Raw genomic sequence first — 19,564 nt, forward strand, 5'->3', positions numbered from 1 at the left:
AGCACAAAACAGGCCCTTCGGCCCCACAAGTTGTGCCCAACACATCCCTACCTTCTCGGCCTACCTATAACCCTCCATCCTATTAAGCTCCATGCACTCATCCAGGAGTCTCTTAAAAGACCCTATTGAGTTTGCCTCCACCACCACGGACGGCAGCCGATTCCACTCGCCCACCACCCTCGGTGTGAAAAACTTCCCCCGAACATTTCCCCTGTACCTACCCCCCAGCACCTTAAACCTGTGTCCTCTCGTAGCAGCCATTTCCATCCTGGGAAAAAGCCTCTGAGAGTCCACCCGATCTATGCCTCTCAACATTTTATACACCTCTATTAGGTCTCCTCTCATCTTACGTCTCTCCAAGGAGAAAAGACCGAGCTTCCTCAGCCTATCCTCATAAGGCATGCCACTCAATCCAGGCAACATCCTTGTAAATCTCCTCTGCACCCTTTCAATCTTTTCCACATCCTTCCTGTAATGAGGTGACCAGAACTGAGCACAGTACTCCAAGTGGGGTCTGACGAGCGTCTTATATAGCTGCATCATTATCCCCGGACTCCTAAACTCAATCCCTCGATTGATAAAGGCCAGCACACCATACGCCTTCTTAACCAACTCCTCCACCTGCGGGGCCGATTTTAGAGTCCTATGGACCCGGACCCCAAGGTCCTTCTGATCCTCTACAGTACTAAGAGTCTTTCCCTTTATATTGTACTCCTCCATCCCATTTGACCTACTTGTCTCAGTGGGCAATGCATGGCAGTATAATGTGAATAAATATGAAGTTGTCCACGTTTGCAGCAAAAAATAGAAAGCAGAGCATTATACAAATATCTATAGATTGAGAGAGAGGAATATAGAACATAGAACATTACAGCGCAGAACAGGCCCTTCGGCCCACGATGTTGCACCGACCAGTAAAAAAAAAAAACTGTGACCCTCCAACCTAAACCAATTTCTTTTCGTCCATGAACCTATCTACGGATCTCTTAAACGCCCCCAAACTAGGCGCATTTACTACTGATGCTGGCAGGGCATTCCAATCCCTCACCACCCTCTGGGTAAAGAACCTACCCCTGACATCGGTTCTATAACTACCCCCCCTCAATTTAAAGCCATGCCCCCTCGTGCTGGATTTCTCCATCAGAGGAAAAAGGCTATCACTATCCACCCTATCTAAACCTCTAATCATCTTATATGTTTCAATAAGATCCCCTCTTAGCCGCCGCCTTTCCAGCGAAAACAATCCCAAATCCCTCAGCCTCTCCTCATAGGATCTCCCCTCCATACCAGGCAACATCCTGGTAAACCTCCTCTGCACCCTCTCCAAAGCCTCCACATCCTTCCTGTAATGTGGGGACCAGAACTGCACACAGTACTCCAAGTGCGGCCGCACCAGAGTTGTGTACAGTTGCAACATAACGCTACGACTCCTAAATTCAATCCCCCTACCAATAAACGCCAAGACACCATATGCCTTCTTAACAACCTTATCTACTTGATTCCCAACTTTCAGGGATCTATGCACACATACACCTAGATCCCTCTGCTCCTCCACACTATTCAAAGTCCTCCCGTTAGCCCTATACTCAACACATCTGTTATTCCTACCAAAGTGAATTACCTCACACTTCTCCGCATTAAACTCCATCCGCCACCTCTCGGCCCAACTTTGCAACCTGTCTAAGTCTTCCTGCAAACTACGACACCCTTCCTCACTGTCTACCACACCACCGACTTTGGTGTCATCAGCAAATTTGCTAATCCACCCAACTATACCCTCATCCAGATCATTAATAAATATTACAAACAGCAGTGGCCCCAAAACAGATCCCTGAGGTACACCACTTGTAACCGCACTCCATGATGAATATTTACTATCAACCACCACCCTCTGTTTCCTATCCGCTAGCCAATTCCTGATCCAATTTCCTAGATCACCCCCAATCCCATACATCTGCATTTTCTGCAGAAGCCTACCATGGTGAACCTTATCAAACGCCTTACTAAAATCCATATATACCACGTCCACTGCCTTGCCCCCATCCACCTCCTTGGTCACTTTCTCAAAAAACTCAATAAGGTTAGTAAGGCACGACCTACCTGCCACAAAACCATGCTGACTATCACCTATCAATTCATTACTCTCCAAATAACTATAAATCCTATCCCTTATAATTTTTTCCAACATCTTGCCGACAACAGAAGTGAGACTCACCGGTCTATAATTCCCGGGGAAGTCTCTGTTCCCCTTCTTAAACAATGGGACAACATTCGCTAACCTCCAATCTTCTGGTACTATACCAGAGGCCAACGACGACCTGAAGATCAGAGCCAGAGGCTCTGCAATCACTTCTCTTGCCTCCCAGAGAATCCTTGGATAAATCCCATCCGGACCAGGGGATTTATCTATTTTCAGACCCTCCAGAATATCCTGCACATCCTCCTTATCAACTGTAATACTGTCTATTCTACTCCCTTGCAACCCAGTGTCCTCCTCAGCTATATTCATGTCCCCTTGCGTGAACACCGAAGAGAAATATTGGTTCAATGCTTCACCAATCTCCTCCGGTTCCACACATAACTTCCCTCTGCCATCTATAACTGGCCCTAAACTTGCCCTAACCAACCTTCTGTTCTTGACATACCTATAGAACGCCTTAGGATTCTCTTTAACCCTATCCGCCAAAGTCTTCTCATGTCCCCTTTTAGCCCTTCTAAGCTCGCTCTTCAACTCCCTCTTAGCCAATCTAAAGCTTTCTAGTGCACTACCCGAGTGCTCACGTCTCATCCGAACATAAGCCTCCTTTTTCTTTTTAACCAACAAAGAAACTTTTTTGGTGCACCACGGTTCCCTAGCCCTACCAATTCCTCCTTGCCTGACAGGGACATACCTATCACAGACTCGCAGTAGCTGCTCCTTGAAAAAACTCCACATGTCGGACGTTCCCAGTCCCTGTAATCTCCTAGTCCAACCTATGTTTCCTAATTCTCTCCTAATAGCCTCATAATTACCCTTCCCCCAGCTAAAACCACTGGCCCGAGGTTCATGCCTATCCCTTTCCATCACTAAGGTGAACGTAACCGAATTGTGGTCACTATCACCAAAATGCACACCAACTTCCAAGTCTAGCACCTGGTCTGGCTCATTTCCCAGCACCAGATCCAATATAGCCTCACCTCTAGTTGGCCTGTCTACATACTGAGTCAAAAAACCTTCCTGCACGCTTTGAACAAAAACTGACCCCTCTAACGAGCTAGAGCTATAACAATTCCAGTCAATATTAGTCAAGTTAAAATCCCCCATAACAATTGCCCTATTACTTTCACTCCTAAGCAGGATTGACTCCGCAATCCTTTCCTCAACCTCTCTAGAACTTTTAGGAGGTCTATAAAAGACTCCCAACAGGGTGACCTCTCCTCTCCTATTTCTAATCTCCGCCCATACTACCTCAACAGATAAGTCCTCATCAAACCTCCTCTCTGACACTGTGATACAATCTCTGACCAATAATGCTACCCCTCCCCCTCTTCTACCTCCTTCCCTACTTCGACTAAAACATTTGAACCCCGGGACCTGCAGCATCCATTCCTGCCCCTGCTCTATCCATGTCTCTGAAATAGCCACAACATCGAAGTCCCAGGTACTGATCCACGCTGCAAGTTCACCCACTTTATTGCGAATACTCCTGGCATTGAAGTATACACATTTCAAACCCTGCTCCACCCCACCTCTGCAATGCCGTGCATTGCAGTCCCCATCCATGCATCCCTCACTTTCAGCCCCACTACTCAGGATCCCTCCCCCCCCCCGAATCAGTTTAAACCTCCTTGCATGGCCTTAGCAAATTTACCCCCCAGGATATTGGTCCCCTTCTGATTAAGGTGTAGACCATCCTTCTCATAGAGGTCACACCTTCCCCAGTACGAGCCCCAATTGCTTAAGTACCTGAACCCCTCCCTCCTGCACCATCCCCTCAGCCATGAATTCAAACCTTCCCTCTCCCTATTCCTCTCTAAACTATCCCGTGGTACAGGCAAGAGTCCAGAGATAACCACTCTGTCAGTCTTGGCCTTTAGTTTCCACCCCAACTCCATAAATCCCTGCCTAATATCCCCTTCCCCTATCCTCCCTATGTCGTGTGTCCCCACATGTACAATAACTTGTGGTTTATCTCCCTCCCCCCTAAGAATCCTGAATACCCTGTCAGACACATCCCGGACCCCAGCCCCTGGTAGGCAACACACCAACCCTGAGTCCCTACCTTTAGTTCCGACCCTCCTATCTGTCCCCTTAATTGTGGAGTCTCCAATCACAAGGCCCAGTCTTTTACAGCCCCTAACCACCTGAGCTTTCTCACTCGGCTCACCCCCAGAGATCTGCTCTCTATGCTCAGTTGATTCCTCCTCAACTGTAGCCTCCAGCACCGAAAACCTATTATGGAGGGGAACCGCCCCAGGGGATTGTCTTCCCGATTGCTTCTTACCCCTCCTCCTGGCATTGACCCAAGCCTCATTTCTAGGAGTTACTATTTCTCTATAACTCCTATCAACTTCCACCTCCGCCTCCCGAATTATGCGGAGTTCCTCTACCTCCCCCTCCAGCTCCTTTACACGCTCCTCCAGAAGCTGCAATCTAATGCACTTCTTACAACTAAAATCTCCTGAAACACTACTGGATTTCCTCACCACATACATCCCACAGGAGATGCAGCATACTGCCTGAACTGCCATCCCTGAAGCCATTACCAGCAAGAAAAAAAGAAAACAAAAAAAAAAAAACTTCCCCACACTTCCCCAACTGTCACTCTCCACTGCAGCCCGAGCAGCACTCCCTCACTGAGACACCAACTGTCACACTCTACTGCAGCCCGAGCAGCACTCCCTCACTGAGACACCAACTGTCACACTCTACTGCAGCCCGAGCAGCACTCCCTCACTGAGACACCAACTGTCACTCTCCACTGCAGCCCGAGCAGCACTCCCTCACTGAGACACCAACTGTCACTCTCCACTGCAGCCCGAGCAGCACTCCCTCACTGAGACACCAACTGTCACTCTCCACTGCAGCCCGAGCAACACTCCCTCACTGAGACACCAACTGTCACTCTCCACTGCAGCCCGAGCAACACTCCCTCACTGAGACACCAACTGTCACTCTCCACTGCAGCCCGAGCAGCACTCCCTCACTGAGACACCAACTGTCACTCTCCACTGCAGCCCGAGCAGCACTCCCTCACTGAGACACCAACTGTCACTCTCCACTGCAGCCCGAGCAACACTCCCTCACTGAGACACCAACTGTCACTCTCCACTGCAGCCCGAGCAGCACTCCCTCACTGAGACACCAACTGTCACTCTCCACTGCAGCCCGAGCAACACTCCCTCACTGAGACACCAACTGTCACTCTCCACTGCAGCCCGAGCAGCACTCCCTCACAATACGCAATGAGACCTGGGTGTCCTCATACCCCAGTCGCTGAAAGTAAGCGTTTAGGTTCAGCGGGCAAGAAAGGCGGCAAATGGTATGTTGGCCTTCATGGCGAGAGGATTAGAGTACAGGAGCAGGGGTGTCTTGACACAATTATACAGGGCCTTGGTGAGGCCACATCTGGAATATTTTGTGCAGTTTTGGTCTCCTTCTCTGAAGAAGGATGTCGTTGCTATGGAGTTCAGTGAAGGTTTACCGGACTGATTCCTGGCTTGGTGGGACTGACATATGATGAGACTGAGTCAGTCAGGATTATATTTGGTGGAGTTTAGAAAAATAAGAGCAGATATCCATAGAACCATTGAAGCCCTCCAGTGCCGAAGGAAGCCATTTGGCCCATCAGGTCTGCACCAATTCTCCAAAACAGCATTTCACCCAGGCCCGTCCTCTGCACATTTACCACGGCCAATCCACCTAACCTGCACATTTTTGCACTTTGGGACGAAACTGGAGCACCGGGAGGAAACCCATGCAGACATGGGGAGAGCATCCAAACTCCAAACAGGCAGTCATCCAAGGAAGGAATCGAACCCGTGTCCCTGGCAATGTGAGGCAATGGTGCTAACCACTGTGCCACCGTGCCGTCCTCATAGAAAATTATAAAATTCTAACAGGGCTTGACAGAGTAGATGCAGGATGAATGTTCCCAATAGTGGGGGTCCAGAACCAGGGTTCACAGGTTAACAGGTAGACCATCTAGAACTGGGGAGAAATTTCTTCACCCAGAGTATTGGGGTATTGATAGAGTAGATCCTCAGAGGCTTTTACCCAGGGCTGAAATGGTTGCCACAAGAGGTCACAGGTTTAGGGTGCTGGGGAGTAGGTACAGAGGAGATGTTAGGGGTAAGTTTTTCACTCAGAGGGTGGTGGGTGCGTGGAATCAGCTGCCGGTAGTGGTGGTGGAGGCAGATTAGATAGGGTCTTTTAAGAGACTTTTGGATAAGTTCATGGAAGTTAGTAAGATAGAGGGTTATAGGTAAGCCTAGTAGGTAGGGACATTTTCGGCGCAACTTGTGGGCTGAAGGGCCTGTTTGTGCTGTAGCTTTTCCATGTTCTATGTTCAGAGGGTGGTGTGCCTCTGGAATTCTCTACCAGAAATCAATTGAGGACAAAACATTTTTTCAAGGAGTTAGATATAACTCTTGGAGCAAAAGGGATCAAAGCATAAAGGGGAAAGTGGGACCAGCTTACTGAGTTGGATGATCAGCCATGATCATAGAAACATAGAAAAAATACAGCACAAACAGGCCCTTCGGCCCCACAAGTTGTGCCGAACATATCCCTACCTTCTAGGCCTTCCTATAACCCTCCATCCTATTAAGTCCCATGTACTCATCCAGGAGTCTCTTAAAAGTCCCTATTGAGTTTGCCTCATAATGAATGGCGAAGCCTATCTAATCTTTCCTTCCAAGACAACTCACCCATTCCATAGCCTACTCCTGCTCTTATTTTCAAATTCCCTGTCATTCAATAAGAACCTGGTCTTAATGTCTGCCCTCCAAAAAGCCTGACTCCCTCAAAAATCTACCTTGAATAAATTCAATGAGTCAGCCTCCACTGCTTTTCGGGGAATAGAATTCTCCATGTAAGTTGACACTCCAGTGAGTGAGAGGGTCTGGAATACACTGCTTGTCACTTTAATGGAGGCAGCCTAATCTGGGTTGTCAAAAGGGAATTGTATAATCTAAAGAGAAAAGATTTGTAAGGCTAACATGTCCCAAAGCACTTAGATTCCAATAATTTACTTGCCCGATTAAGTTACTTATAGTCAGAGTCACATGGCGCAGAAAAGACCCTTCAACTCATTATGGTAGCAATGTTTCAAACAATTTGAGACAGCAATGTGTTAAATATCAAACAGAATAACTGAATAGTTAAACTAATTGTGATAATATAGGTGGAAGCAAGCACACTGGCCCAGACATCAGAACTCTTTGCTTTTTGCATATTGTGGGAGATTCTATTCTATCTGGGGCATCAAAAGCTAGAACCTGGATAATCCAGTATTCTCATATGCTCAAACTTAAACCCCGAGCCATCTAACTGAGGAGTGATAGTGGTAAGGTACGTCTAAATGGGAGAGAGAAATATCAGCTAAAATTCCCACTTTCTGATCGTTATTCGACTCCAGGGGAAAGGGTGTGGATGATGAATGAGGACAAGTTTGGACATGACGTAATCTTAAAGGAAACAATGAGGATATGAGGTGAGACACACCACTAGTCACTGATCGCCAACCAGAAAAACACTCATTTACCCCCACTCTTTGTGCCTTTGTAAGGTCGTGCCTTACAAATTTGGTGGAGTTTTTTGAGGAAGTGACAAAAACAGTTGATGAAGGAAGGGCCGTGGATGTCGTCTATATGGATTTCAGTAAGGCATTTGACAAAGTCCCTCATGGCAGGTTGGTTAAGAAGGTTAAGGCTCATGGGATACAAGGAGAAGTGGCTAGATGGGTGGAGAGCTGGCTTGGCCATAGGAGACAGAGGGTAGTGGTCGAAGGGTCTTTTTCCGGCTGGAGGTCTGTGACCAGTGGTGTTCCGCAGGGCTCTGTACTGGGACCTCTGCTATTTGTGATATATATAAATGATTTGGAAGAAGGTGTAACTGGTGTAATCAGCAAGTTTGCGGATGACACGAAGGGACCCGAACCCTAACCCCAACCGCGAACCCGAACCCTAACCCCCTAATAACCCTAACAAACCTAACCCTAACAAACCTAACCCTAATAAACCTAACCCGAATAAACCTAACCCGAATAAACCTAACCCGAATAAACCTAACCCGAATAAACCTAACCCGAATAAACCTAACCCGAATAAACCTAACCCGAATAAACCTAACCCTAATAAACCTAACCCTAATAAACCTAACCCTAATAAACCTAACCCTAATAAACCTAACCCTAATAAACCTAACCCGAATAAACCTAACCCGAATAAACCTAACCCTAATAAACCTAACCCTAATAAACCTAACCCTAATAAACCTAACCCTAATAAACCTAACCCTAATAAACCTAACCCTATCCCTGACCGTGACCCTGATCTTAACCCTAAACCCTAACCCTTACCCTAAACCCTAACCCTATCCCTAACCCTAAGCCTGACCCTAAGCCTGACCCTAAGCCTGACCCTAAGCCTGACCCTAAGCCTGACCCTAAGCCTGACCCTAAGCCTGACCCTAAGCCTGACCCTAAGCCTGACCCTAAGCCTGACCCTAAGCCTGACCCTAAGCCTGACCCTGACCCTAAACCTTTAACCCTAACCCTAACCCTTGGCTGGACTTGCGGATAGCGAAGAGCATTGTCGGGCAATACAGCAGGATATAAATAGGCTGGAAAATTGGGCGGAGAGGTGGCAGATGGAGTTTAATCCGGATAAATGCGAAGTGATGCATTTTGGAAGAAATAATGTAGGGAGGAGTTATACAATAAATGGCAGAGTCATCAGGAGTATAGAAACACAGAGGGACCAAGGTGTGCAAGTCCACAAATCCTTGAAGGTGGCAACACAGGTGGAGAAGGTGGTGAAGAAGGCATATGGTATGCTTGCCTTTATAGGACGGGGTAGAGAGTATAAAAGCTGGAGTCTGATGATGCAGCTGTATAGAACGCTGGTTAGGCCACATTTGGAGTTCTGGTCGCCGCACTACCAGAAGGACGTGGAGGCATTGGAGAGAGTGCAGAGAAGGTTTACCAGGATGTTGCCTGGTATGGAGGGTCTTAGCTATGAGGAGAGATTGGGTAAACTGGGGTTGTTCTCCTTGGAAAGACGGAGAATGAGGGGAGATCTGATAGAGGTATACAAGATTATGAAGGGTATAGATAGGGTGAACAGTGGGAAGCTTTTTCCCAGGTCGGAGGTGACGATCACGAGGGGTCACGGGCTCAAGGTGAGAGGGGCGAAGTATAACTCAGATATTAGAGGGATGTTTTTTACACAGAGGGTGGTGGGGGCCTGGAATGCACTGCCAAGTAGGGTGGTGGAGGCAGGCACGCTGACATCGTTTAAGACTTACCTGGATAGTCACATGAGCAGCCTGGGAATGGAGGGATACAAACGATTGGTCTAGTTGGACCAAGGAGCGGCACAGGCTTGGAGGGCCGAAGGGCCTGTTTCCTCTGCTGTACTGTTCTTTGCTTTCTGCTAGTTAACCAATCCTCTATCCATGCTAATACATTACCCGTAACACTGTGCACCTTTATCTTATGTAGCAGTCTTTGGTGCGGCACCTTGTCAAATGCCTTCTGGAAATCCAGATACACCACATCCCGTGATTTAAACATATTCAACGAGGAAGCCTCCACCACTTCAATGGGCAGAGAATTCCAGAGATTCACTACCCTCTGAGAGAAGAAGTTCCCCCTCAACTCTGTTCTGAACCGGCCCCCCCTTATTTTGAGGCTGTGCCCTCTAGTTCTGGTTTCCCTTCTAAATGGAAAGAATCTCTCCACTACCCTATCCAGCCCCTTCATTATCTTATATGTCTCTATAAGATCACCCCTCATCCTTCTGAACTCCAACGAGTACAGACCCAATCTGTTCAATCTCTCCTCATAAGCCACACCCCTCATCTCCGGTATCAACCTGGTGAACCTTCTCTGCACTCCCTCCAAGGCCAATATATCCTTTCGCAAATAAGGGGACCAAAACTGCACACAGTACTCCAGTTGCAGCCTCACCAGTGCCCTGTACAGTTGCAGCAAGACATCCCTGCTTTTATATTCTATCCCCCTCGCGATAAAGGCCAACATTCCATTCGCCTTCTTGATCACCTGCTGCACCTGCAGACTGAGTTTTTGCGATTCGTGCACAAGGACCCCCAGGTCCCTCTGCACAGTCGCACGATGTAATTTTTCTCCATTTAAATAATATTCCAATTTACTATTATTTCTTCCAAAGTGGATAACCTCACATTTGCTAACAAACAAAGAACAAAGAACAATACAGCACAGGAACAGGCCCTTCGGCCCTCCAAGCCCGCGCCGCTCCCCGGTCCAGGATTGAATCCTGAATCCAGGATCCCCGCCCAATTTTCCAGCCTATCTACATACCAATATCCTATCCACCGAGCTGTCCCTCACAGCTACGATGCTTTGTTCATTACAACCTATTAACTCACCCCCACCCCCCCATTCCAGACCATGTGATCTCCAGGGAGAGGCGAAAACCCAGAGTGAAAAACCCCAGGGCCAATATGGGGGAAAAAAAAATCTGGGAAATTCCTCTCCGACCCCCTGAGGCGATCGAAACGAGTCCAGGAGATCACAATGGCCCTGATCGGAAAATGCTTCCCAACCCTAGTCATTTCCACTTCCACGAACACCATATGAATTCCCTGCCCCCGAGACAGGTTCCCAACTATCCGCAGTCTCGCTCTGTACTGGCACCAGCAAGATGATCATAGAATGAAGCCTTGAAACGAGAAACAAGGAACAATTAGCCCGCGCCGCTCCCTGGTCCAAACTAGACCACTCTTTTGTATCCCTCCATTCCCACTCCGTTCATATAGCTGTCTAGATAAGTCTTAAACGTTCCCAGTGTGTCCGCCTCCACCACCTTGCCCGGCAACACATTCCAGGCCCCCAAGACCCTCTGTGTGAAATATGTCCTTCTGATATGTGTTAAACCTCCCCCCCTTCACCTTGAACCTATGACCCCTCGTGAACGTCACCACCGACCCGGGGAAAAGCTTCCCACCGTTCACCCTATCCATGCCTTTCATAATTTTATACACCTCTATTAAGTCTCCCCTCATCCTCCGTCTTTCCAAGGAGAACAACCCCAGTTTCCCCAATCTCTCCTCATAACCAAGCCCCTCCATACCAGGCAACATCCTGGTAAACCTCCTCTGTACTCTCTCCAAAGCCTCCACATCCTTCTGGTAGTGTGGCGACCAGAACTGGACGCAGTATTCCAAATGCGGCCGAACCAACGTTCTATACATCTGCAACATCAGACCCCAACTTTTATACTCTATGCCCCGTCCTATAAAGGCAAGCATGCCATATGCCTTCTTCACCACCTTCTCCACCTAACGTTATATTCCATCTGCCAGATCCTCGCCCACTCGCTCAGCCTATCCAAATCTCTCTGCAGACTTTCCGCGTCCTCCACGCAATTCACTTTCTGTTGGCATTCATTGCGAGAGTTTGAGAGTACAGGAACAGGGATGTGTTGTTGCAATTATACAGGATCTTGGTGAGGCCACACCTTGAGTATTGTGTGCAGTTCTGGTCTCCTTTTCTAAGGATGTTCTTGCTCTTGAGGGAGTGCAGCGAAGGTTTACCAGGCTGATTCCGGGGATGGCGGGACTGATGTATGAGCAGAGATTGACAAGATTAGGATTGTTTTCACTGGAGTTCACTCACAAGAGGGGGGATCTCATACGGACTTGTAAAATTCTAACAGGACTAGACAGGGTAGATGCAGGGAGGATATTCCCGATGGTGGGGGAGTCCAGAACCGGGGCACAGACTGAGAATTAAGGATAGATCATTTCGGACCAAGGTGAGGAGACATTCCTTCACCCAAAGAGAGGTGAGCCTGTGGAATTCATTACCACGGAAGTAGTTGATGCCAAAACATTGAATGTCTTAGAGACAGGATGTATGTGCATTTAGAACGGAACAATCTCATTATTGAGCATGGTTTTGTAAGAAGGAGGTCGTGCCTTACAAATTTGGTGGAGTTTTTTGAGGAAGTGACAAAAATGGTTGACGAAGGAAGGGCCGTGGATGTCGTCTATATGGATTTCAGTAAGGCATTTGACAAAGTCCCACATGGCAGGTTGGTTAAGAAGGTTAAGGCTCATGGGATACAAGGAGAACTGGCTTGGCCATAGGAGACAGAGGGTAGCGGTCGAAGGGTCTTTTTCCGGCTGGAGGTCTGTGACCAGTGGTGTTCCGCAGGGCTCTGTACTCGGACCTCTGCTATTTGTGATATATAGGTATGATTTGGAAGAAGGTGTAACTGGTGTTATCAGCAAGTTTGCGGATGACACGAAGATGGCTGGACTTGCGGATAGCGATGAGCATTGTCGGGCAATACAGCAGGATATAGATAGGCTGGAAAATTGGGCGGAAAGGTGGCAGATGGAATTTAATCCGGATAAATGCGAAGTGATGCATTTTGGAAGAAATAATGTAGGGAGGAGTTGTACAATAAATGGCAGAGGTATCAAGAGTATAGAAACACAGAGGGACCTAGGTGTGCAAGTCCACAAATCCTTGAAGGTGGCAACACAGGTGGAGAAGGTGGTGAAGAAGGCATATGGTATGCTTGCCTTTATAGGACGGGGTATAGAGTGATGCAGCTGTATAGGACGCTGGTTAGGCCACATTTGGAGTACTGCGTCCAGTTCTGGTCGCCGCACTACCAGAAGGACGTGGAGGCGTTAGAGAGAGTGCAGAGAAGGTTTACCAGGATGATGCCTGGTATGGAGGGTCTTAGCTATGAGGAGAGATTGGGTAAAATGGGGTTGTTCTCCCTGGAAAGACGGAGAATGAGGGGAGATCTAATAGAGGTGTACAAGATTATGAAGGAGATAGATAGGGTGAATGGTGGGAAGCTTTTTCCCAGATCAGAAGTGGCGATCACAAGGGGTCACGGGATCAAGGTGAGAGGGGCGAAGTATAACTCAGATATTAGAGGGATGTTTTTTATACAGAGGGTGGTGGGGGCCTGGAATGCGCTGCCAAGTAGGGTGGTGGAGGCAGACATGCTGACATCGTTTAAGACTTACCTGGATAGTCACATGAGCAGCCTGGGAATGGAGGGATACAAACGGTTGGTCTAGTTGGACCAAGGAGCGGCACAGGCTTGGAGGGCCGAAGGGCCTGTTTCCTGTGCTGTACTGTTCTTTGTTCTTTATTCAAGAGGCGGCTGGATATAGCACTTGGGGCAAATGGGATCAAAGGTTATGGGACTTTAACTTTCCAAATATTGATTGGAACCTTTGTAGGTCAAATAGTTCGGATGGGGCAGTTTTTGTGCAGTGTGTGCAGGACGGTTTCCTGACAATATGTGGATAGGCCGACAAGAGGTGAGGCCACATTGGATTTGGTACTGGGAAATGAACCGGGCCAAGTGTTAGATTTGGTTGTGGGAGAGCACTTTGGAGATAGTGACCACAATTCGGTGTCTTTTGTTATCGCAATGGAGAGGGATAGGGCCGTACAGCAGGGCAAGGTTTACAATTGGGGGAGAGGTAATTATGATGCGATTAGGCAAGAATTAGGGGGCATAAGATGGGAACAGAAACTGTCAGGGAAAGGCACTAATGAAAAGTGGAACTTTTTCAAGGAACAAATACTGGGTGTCCTTGATAGGTATGTCCCTGTCAGGCAGGGAGGAAATGGCCGAGTGAGGGAACCATGGTTCACGAAAGAGGTGGAATGTCTTGTGAAAAGGAAGAGGGAAGCTTATGTAGGGACGAGGAAACAAGGTTCAGATGGCTCGATTGAGGGTTACAAGTTAGCAAGGAATGAGCTGAAAAAGGGGCTTAGGAGAGCTAGGAGGGAACACGAGACGTCCTTGGCGGTCGGATCAAGGAAAACCCCAAGGCTTTTTACTCTTGTGAGGAATAAAAGAATGACCAGGGTGAGGTTAGGGCCGGTCAAGGACAGTAGTGGGAACTTGTGTATGGAGTCAGTAGAGATAGGCGAGGTGATGAATGAATACTTTTCTTCAATGTTCACCAAGGAGAGGGGCCATGTTTTTGAGGAAGAGAAGGTGTTACAGGCTAATAGGCTGGAGGAAATAGTTGTTCGGAGGGAGGATGTACTGGCAGTTTTGAATAAACTGAAGGTCGATACGTCCCCTGGGCCTGATGAAATATATCCTAGGATTCTTTGGGAGGCAAGGGATGAGATTGCAGAGCCTTTGGCTTTGACCTTTGGGTCCTCACTGTCCACGGGGATGGTGCCAGAGGACTGGAGAGTGGCGAATGTTGTTCCTCTGTTTAAGAAAGGGAATAGAAATGACCCTGGTAATTATAGACCGGTTAGTCTTACTTAGGTGGTTGGTAAATTGATGGAAAAGGTCCTTAGGGATGGGATTTACGACCATTTAGAAAGATGCGGATTCATCCGGGATAGTTAGCACGGATTCGTGAAGGGCAAGTTGTGCCTCACAAATTTGATAGAATTTTTTGAGGAGGTAACTAAGTGTGTTGATGAAGGTAGGGCAGTTGATGTCATATACATGGATTTTAGTGAGGCGTTTGAGGGTCCCCCATGGTCGGCTTATGATGAACGTAAGGAGGTGTGGGAGAGGGAAAGTTAGCCGATTGGATAGGTAACTGGCTATCTGATCAAAGACAGAGGGTGGTGGTGGATGGAAAATTTTCGGACTGGAGGCAGGTTGCTAGCGGAGTGCCACGGGGATCTGTGCTTGGTCCTCTGCTCTTTGTGATTTTTATTAATGACTTAGAGGAGGGGGCTGAAGGGTGGATCAGTAAATTTGCTGATGACACCAAGATTGGTGGAGTAGTGGATGAGGTGGAGGGCTGTTGTAGGCTGCAAAGAGACATAGATAGGATGCAAAGCTGGGCTGAAAAATGGCAAATGGAGTTTAACCCTGATAAATGTGAGGTGAATCATTTTGGTAGGACTAATTTAAATGTGGATTACAGGGTCAAAGGTAGGGTTCTGAAGACTGTGGAGGAACAGAGAGATCTTGGGGTCCATATCCACAGATCTCTAAAGGTTGCCACTCAAGTGGATAGAACTTTGAAGAAGGCCTATAGTGTGTTAGCTTTTATTAACAGGGGGTTGGAGTTTAAGAGCCGTGGGGTTATGCTGCAACTGTACAGGACCTTGGTGAGACCACATTTGGAATATTGTGTGCAGTTCTGGTCACTTCACTATAAGAAGGATGTGGAAGCGCTGGAAAGAGTGCAGAGGAGATTTACCAGGATGCTGCCTGGTTTGGAGGGTAGGTCTTATGATGAAAGGTTGAGGGAGCTCGGGCTGTTCTCTCTGGAGCGGAGGAGGCTGAGGGGAGACTTAATAGAGGTTTATAAAATGATGAAGGGGATAGATAGAGTGAACGTTCAAAGACTATTTCCTCGGGTGGATGGAGCTATTACAAGGGGGCATAACAATAGGGTTCATGGTGGGAGATATAGGAAGGATATCAGAGGTAGCTTCTTTACGCAGAGAGTGGTTGGGGTGTGGAATGGACTGCCTGCAATGATAGTGGAGTCAGACACTTTAGGAACATTTAAGCGGTTATTGGATCGGCACATGGAGCACACCAGGATGATAGGGAGTGGGATAGCTTGATCTTGGTTTCAGATAAAGCTCGGCACAACATCATGGGCCGAAGGGCCTGTTCTGTGCTGTACTGTTCTATGTTCTAAAAAGCAGGATTAGGCTACTGAGTTGATCAGCCATGATCGTAATGAATGGTGAAGCAGGCTCGAAGGGTAAATTGCCTCCTCCTGCTCTTATCTTCTTTATTTCTATGTAACACCAACTCACCAGCACATACAGGCAAAAGGCTACCCAGATGAGGGGAACTAATGTTAGTGAATCAAATCCCATTTAGCAGGAAAATGGGATGGGAATAGATAGGTACTTAATGGCTAGCTGAAGGGGGATTGGCTGAAGGGCCTCTTTCTATTCTGTAAAAGGGATATAAAAATTCCCAAGTGAGTGGCTCGAGTACATCTGCATTACCTTCTACAGTGGGAGGACAAAGAAAGTTTGTCTTTTCCTCAGTGTTTTTGACTCTGGTCCCTGGATCCTGCTGGTCTTCCTCCACCTTTTCACTCCCTGTGCGGTAGATTATAACCGACTCTGGTCTTGGCTCTTTCTTCCTCTTTTTCTTCTGCTCTATGGTAGCTTCACCTTCCTTCTCAAATATCCCAGTCATCTGCCTGGCTTTGTGTGGGGAGCCTTGCTGTGTCCCGGACGTTGCCTGCTCCATGCCAATGTTGTTTTGGGGCATCTTATTATGCAATGGTCAAGCTTTAGATAAGGTGGTGCTGCCTCCGATAGTGCCGTCAGAATCTGCTCTGCACATGCTTTAGGCTCAGATCTTCTGTCATTGAGAACAATGGGGAGAACACAAAGCAATCCTTTAGAATGCAAGACAAATGACAAACAGACCAATGATGGTAGTTTGATTTTCCTTCTTTCTCATTTGGCACAGGGGTAATCATAAGAAAATTTCTGCCCTCAACTCAGATATTCAGCTTTCCCCCTTATTATATACATACTGCATCCCTCCCTTACTCTTGCCAGCACCTCTCTCTCTTCTCACCTACCCTTTCCTCTTATCCTCCCCCCTCACCTACCCTTCTCCCTCTTATCGTCCACCACCGTCCTTCCCCTGCCCACTCAATCCCAGCCACACCTGACCCTCTACATCCCAACAGCATCAGTAAGGCCACACTTGGAAAGGATATTATTAAACGAGAAAGAGCGCAGAAAAGATATACAAGGATGCTACTGGTACGTGATGGTTTGAGTTATGAGAAGAGGCTGGATAGACTGGGACTGTTTTCTGTGGAGCATAGGAGACTTAGGGGTGATCTTATAGAGGTCTATAAAATAATGAGGGGCATAGATCAGCTAGGTAGTCAACATCTTCTCCCAAAGGTAGGGGAGTCTAAAACTAGAGGGCATAGGTTTAAGGTGAGAGATACAAAAGGGTGCAGAGGGGCAATTTCTTCACACAGAGGGTGGTGAGTGTCTGGAACAAGCTGCCAGAGGTAATAGTAGAGGTGGGTACAATTTTGTCTTTTAAAAAGCATTTAAATAGTTACATGGATAAGATGGGTATAGAGGGATATGGGCCAAACGTGAGAAACTGGGACATGCTTAGCGGTTAAAAAAGGGGCAGCATGGACAAGTTGGGTTTCCATGCTGTAAACCTCTATGATTCATCGCTGCTGCCCTCCCAGCCCCATCACTGGACTCGCCCATACACCTGCCCCCCGCAACCAACAAACCACCTCCCCGCTCCTCCAAACCAGAAATGGCAACTCAGCCCATACCCCATCGGCTCCCAACTCTTCTCCAGCCCCCATATACACCCCCTCCCTTCCCCTCTCCTCTCACTCCCCTCTTCTTCCCCTAGTCCAACCCTCTGCACCATCTCCCCCCCAACCCATCCATCCTTCCTACCTCATCTCCGCTGCACCATCCCTCCCCACCGTCACCTTCTCCGCTCTCCTCCACCCCACCGTCATCCTTTCCTCCCCCCCGCGTCACCCTCTCCGTTTCCTCCCCCGACCGTCACCCTCTCCATTCTCCCTGCCCACCGTCACCCTCTCTGTTCCCCCTCCCCACAACGTAACCCCTCCCCATCACCCCGATCATACCACCAATTCCGCCCAACCCCATCAACTCCCATCAATCTCCTCCACCCCCTCAATTGTCCCAACCCCATCAGTTCCGCGCACTCCCCATCAATTGCCGCATCCCCCCTCCCCATGAATTCCCTCAATCCATCCCTCCCTCCCTGCCATCCATGGGGCAGCACGCGCTGCTGCCTCACAGCGCCAGGAATCCGGGTTCAATTTGGCCTCGGGTGACTCTCTCGCGGTGTCTGCATGGATTTCCTCCGGATGCTACAGTTTCCTCCTATAGTCCAAAGATATGCAGGTTCGGTTGATTGACCATGACCAATTGACCCTAAAATCAGAGGGATTAGCAGTGTAAATATGTGGGGTTATGGAAATAGGGCCTGGGTAGGATTGTAGTTGTTGTAGAATCGATGGGCCGAATAGCCTCCTCCTGCACTGTAGGGATTCCATGATTCTATTCCACCCTACCCATCCATCTCCCCCCTCCTCCCCCCCACCCATCTCTCCCCAATCAAGCCCCCCATCCATCTCCTAACACTACATTCTGCACTCTCTCGTTTCCTTCTCTATGAATGGTATGCTTTGTCTGTATATTGCTCAAGAAATAATAAATCAAACCAAAATCAAATCAAATCCCTCCCCTCCATCTCCCCGCCCCCCGCTTTACCCTCCATAGAAACATAGCAACATAGAAGATAGGAGCAGGAGGAGGCCATTTGGCCCTTCGAATCTGCTTCGCCATTCATTACAATCATGGCTGATCATCCAACTCCATAGCCTAATCCTGCTTTTTCCACAGAACCTTTGATCCCATTCGCCCCAAGTGCTATATCCAGCCGCCTCTTGAATACATTCAATTTTTCGGCATCAACTACTTCCTGTGGTAATGAATTCCACAGGCTCACCAATCTTTGGGTGAAGAAATGTCTCTTCACCTCCATCCTAAATGGTCTATCCTGAATCCTCAGACTGTGACCTCTGGTTCTGGACTCCCCCACCATTGGGAATATCCTCCCTGCATCTATGCTGTCTAAACCTGTTAGAATTTTATATGCCTCTATGAGATTCCCCCCCTCATTCGTCTGTACTCCAGCGAAAATAATCCCAACCTAGTCAATCTTTCCTCATACATTTTGTGTTTAAAATCGGAGGTTTTTTCCGAAACCGGAAGGAGGCCCAGGAGAGGCCTGGGAAGGTTTTTGGTGGGTTTAAAAGGGCTTACCTTGGAGGTTTCAGCCTCATTGTTCCACAGGAGCAGGCTGAGGGTAAGAGAGTTTGTTTCTAGACTTGATTGATTTATTTATTTTTCAGTGATTTTTGTGTTTAAAATCGGAGGTTTTTTCCGAAACTGGAAGTAGGCCCAGGAGAGGCCTGGGAAGGTTTTTGGTGGGTTTAAAAGCCGGCCGCACTTTTGAGCGGGCAGCGGAGTAAGCAGGGAGCAGAGTGAGAGCTGTAAGGGCTTTGGCTCTAAGGGCTTAGGCAGAAAGGGTGAGGCGGGATAAGTTTAATTCGTTTTGTTGTCTCTTCAATTGCAAATCTTAAGTTCAGTCCGTGTGGATTCCGAGGAAAAGGGGGGGAAAATAGCTCATTGTTCCATTGGAGCAACTCTATCTGCTAGTGGTATTGGCAAGGTATCTAGAGGGGATGGGTGTGAAGGCAGTGCAATGCACCTGTGGGAAGTGCACCCATCTGCAGCTCCTCTAAAACCCGTGTTAGGGAACTGGAGCTGGAGTTGGATGAACTTAGGATCATTAGGGA

The 19,564-nt window shown here is 48.0% G+C and overlaps 1 protein-coding gene across 1 annotated transcript in view; it reads right to left on the reverse strand.

The window, feature by feature from the left end:
- The window catches only part of LOC144489303 (transmembrane protein 169-like), a 39,145-nt gene extending 22,608 nt beyond the window's left edge, over window positions 1-16,537 (reverse strand). The window contains exon 1 of the mRNA XM_078207180.1: window positions 16,173-16,537. Coding sequence (XP_078063306.1) covers window positions 16,173-16,443 — 271 coding nt within the window. The 5' untranslated portion in view covers window positions 16,444-16,537. The remainder of the gene's footprint in view (window positions 1-16,172) is intronic.
- Window positions 16,538-19,564: the final 3,027 nt, after the last annotated feature.

This window comes from Mustelus asterias, unplaced genomic scaffold (genome assembly GCF_964213995.1).
Source record: "Mustelus asterias unplaced genomic scaffold, sMusAst1.hap1.1 HAP1_SCAFFOLD_2109, whole genome shotgun sequence".
NCBI classification, from domain to species: Eukaryota; Metazoa; Chordata; class Chondrichthyes; order Carcharhiniformes; family Triakidae; genus Mustelus; species Mustelus asterias.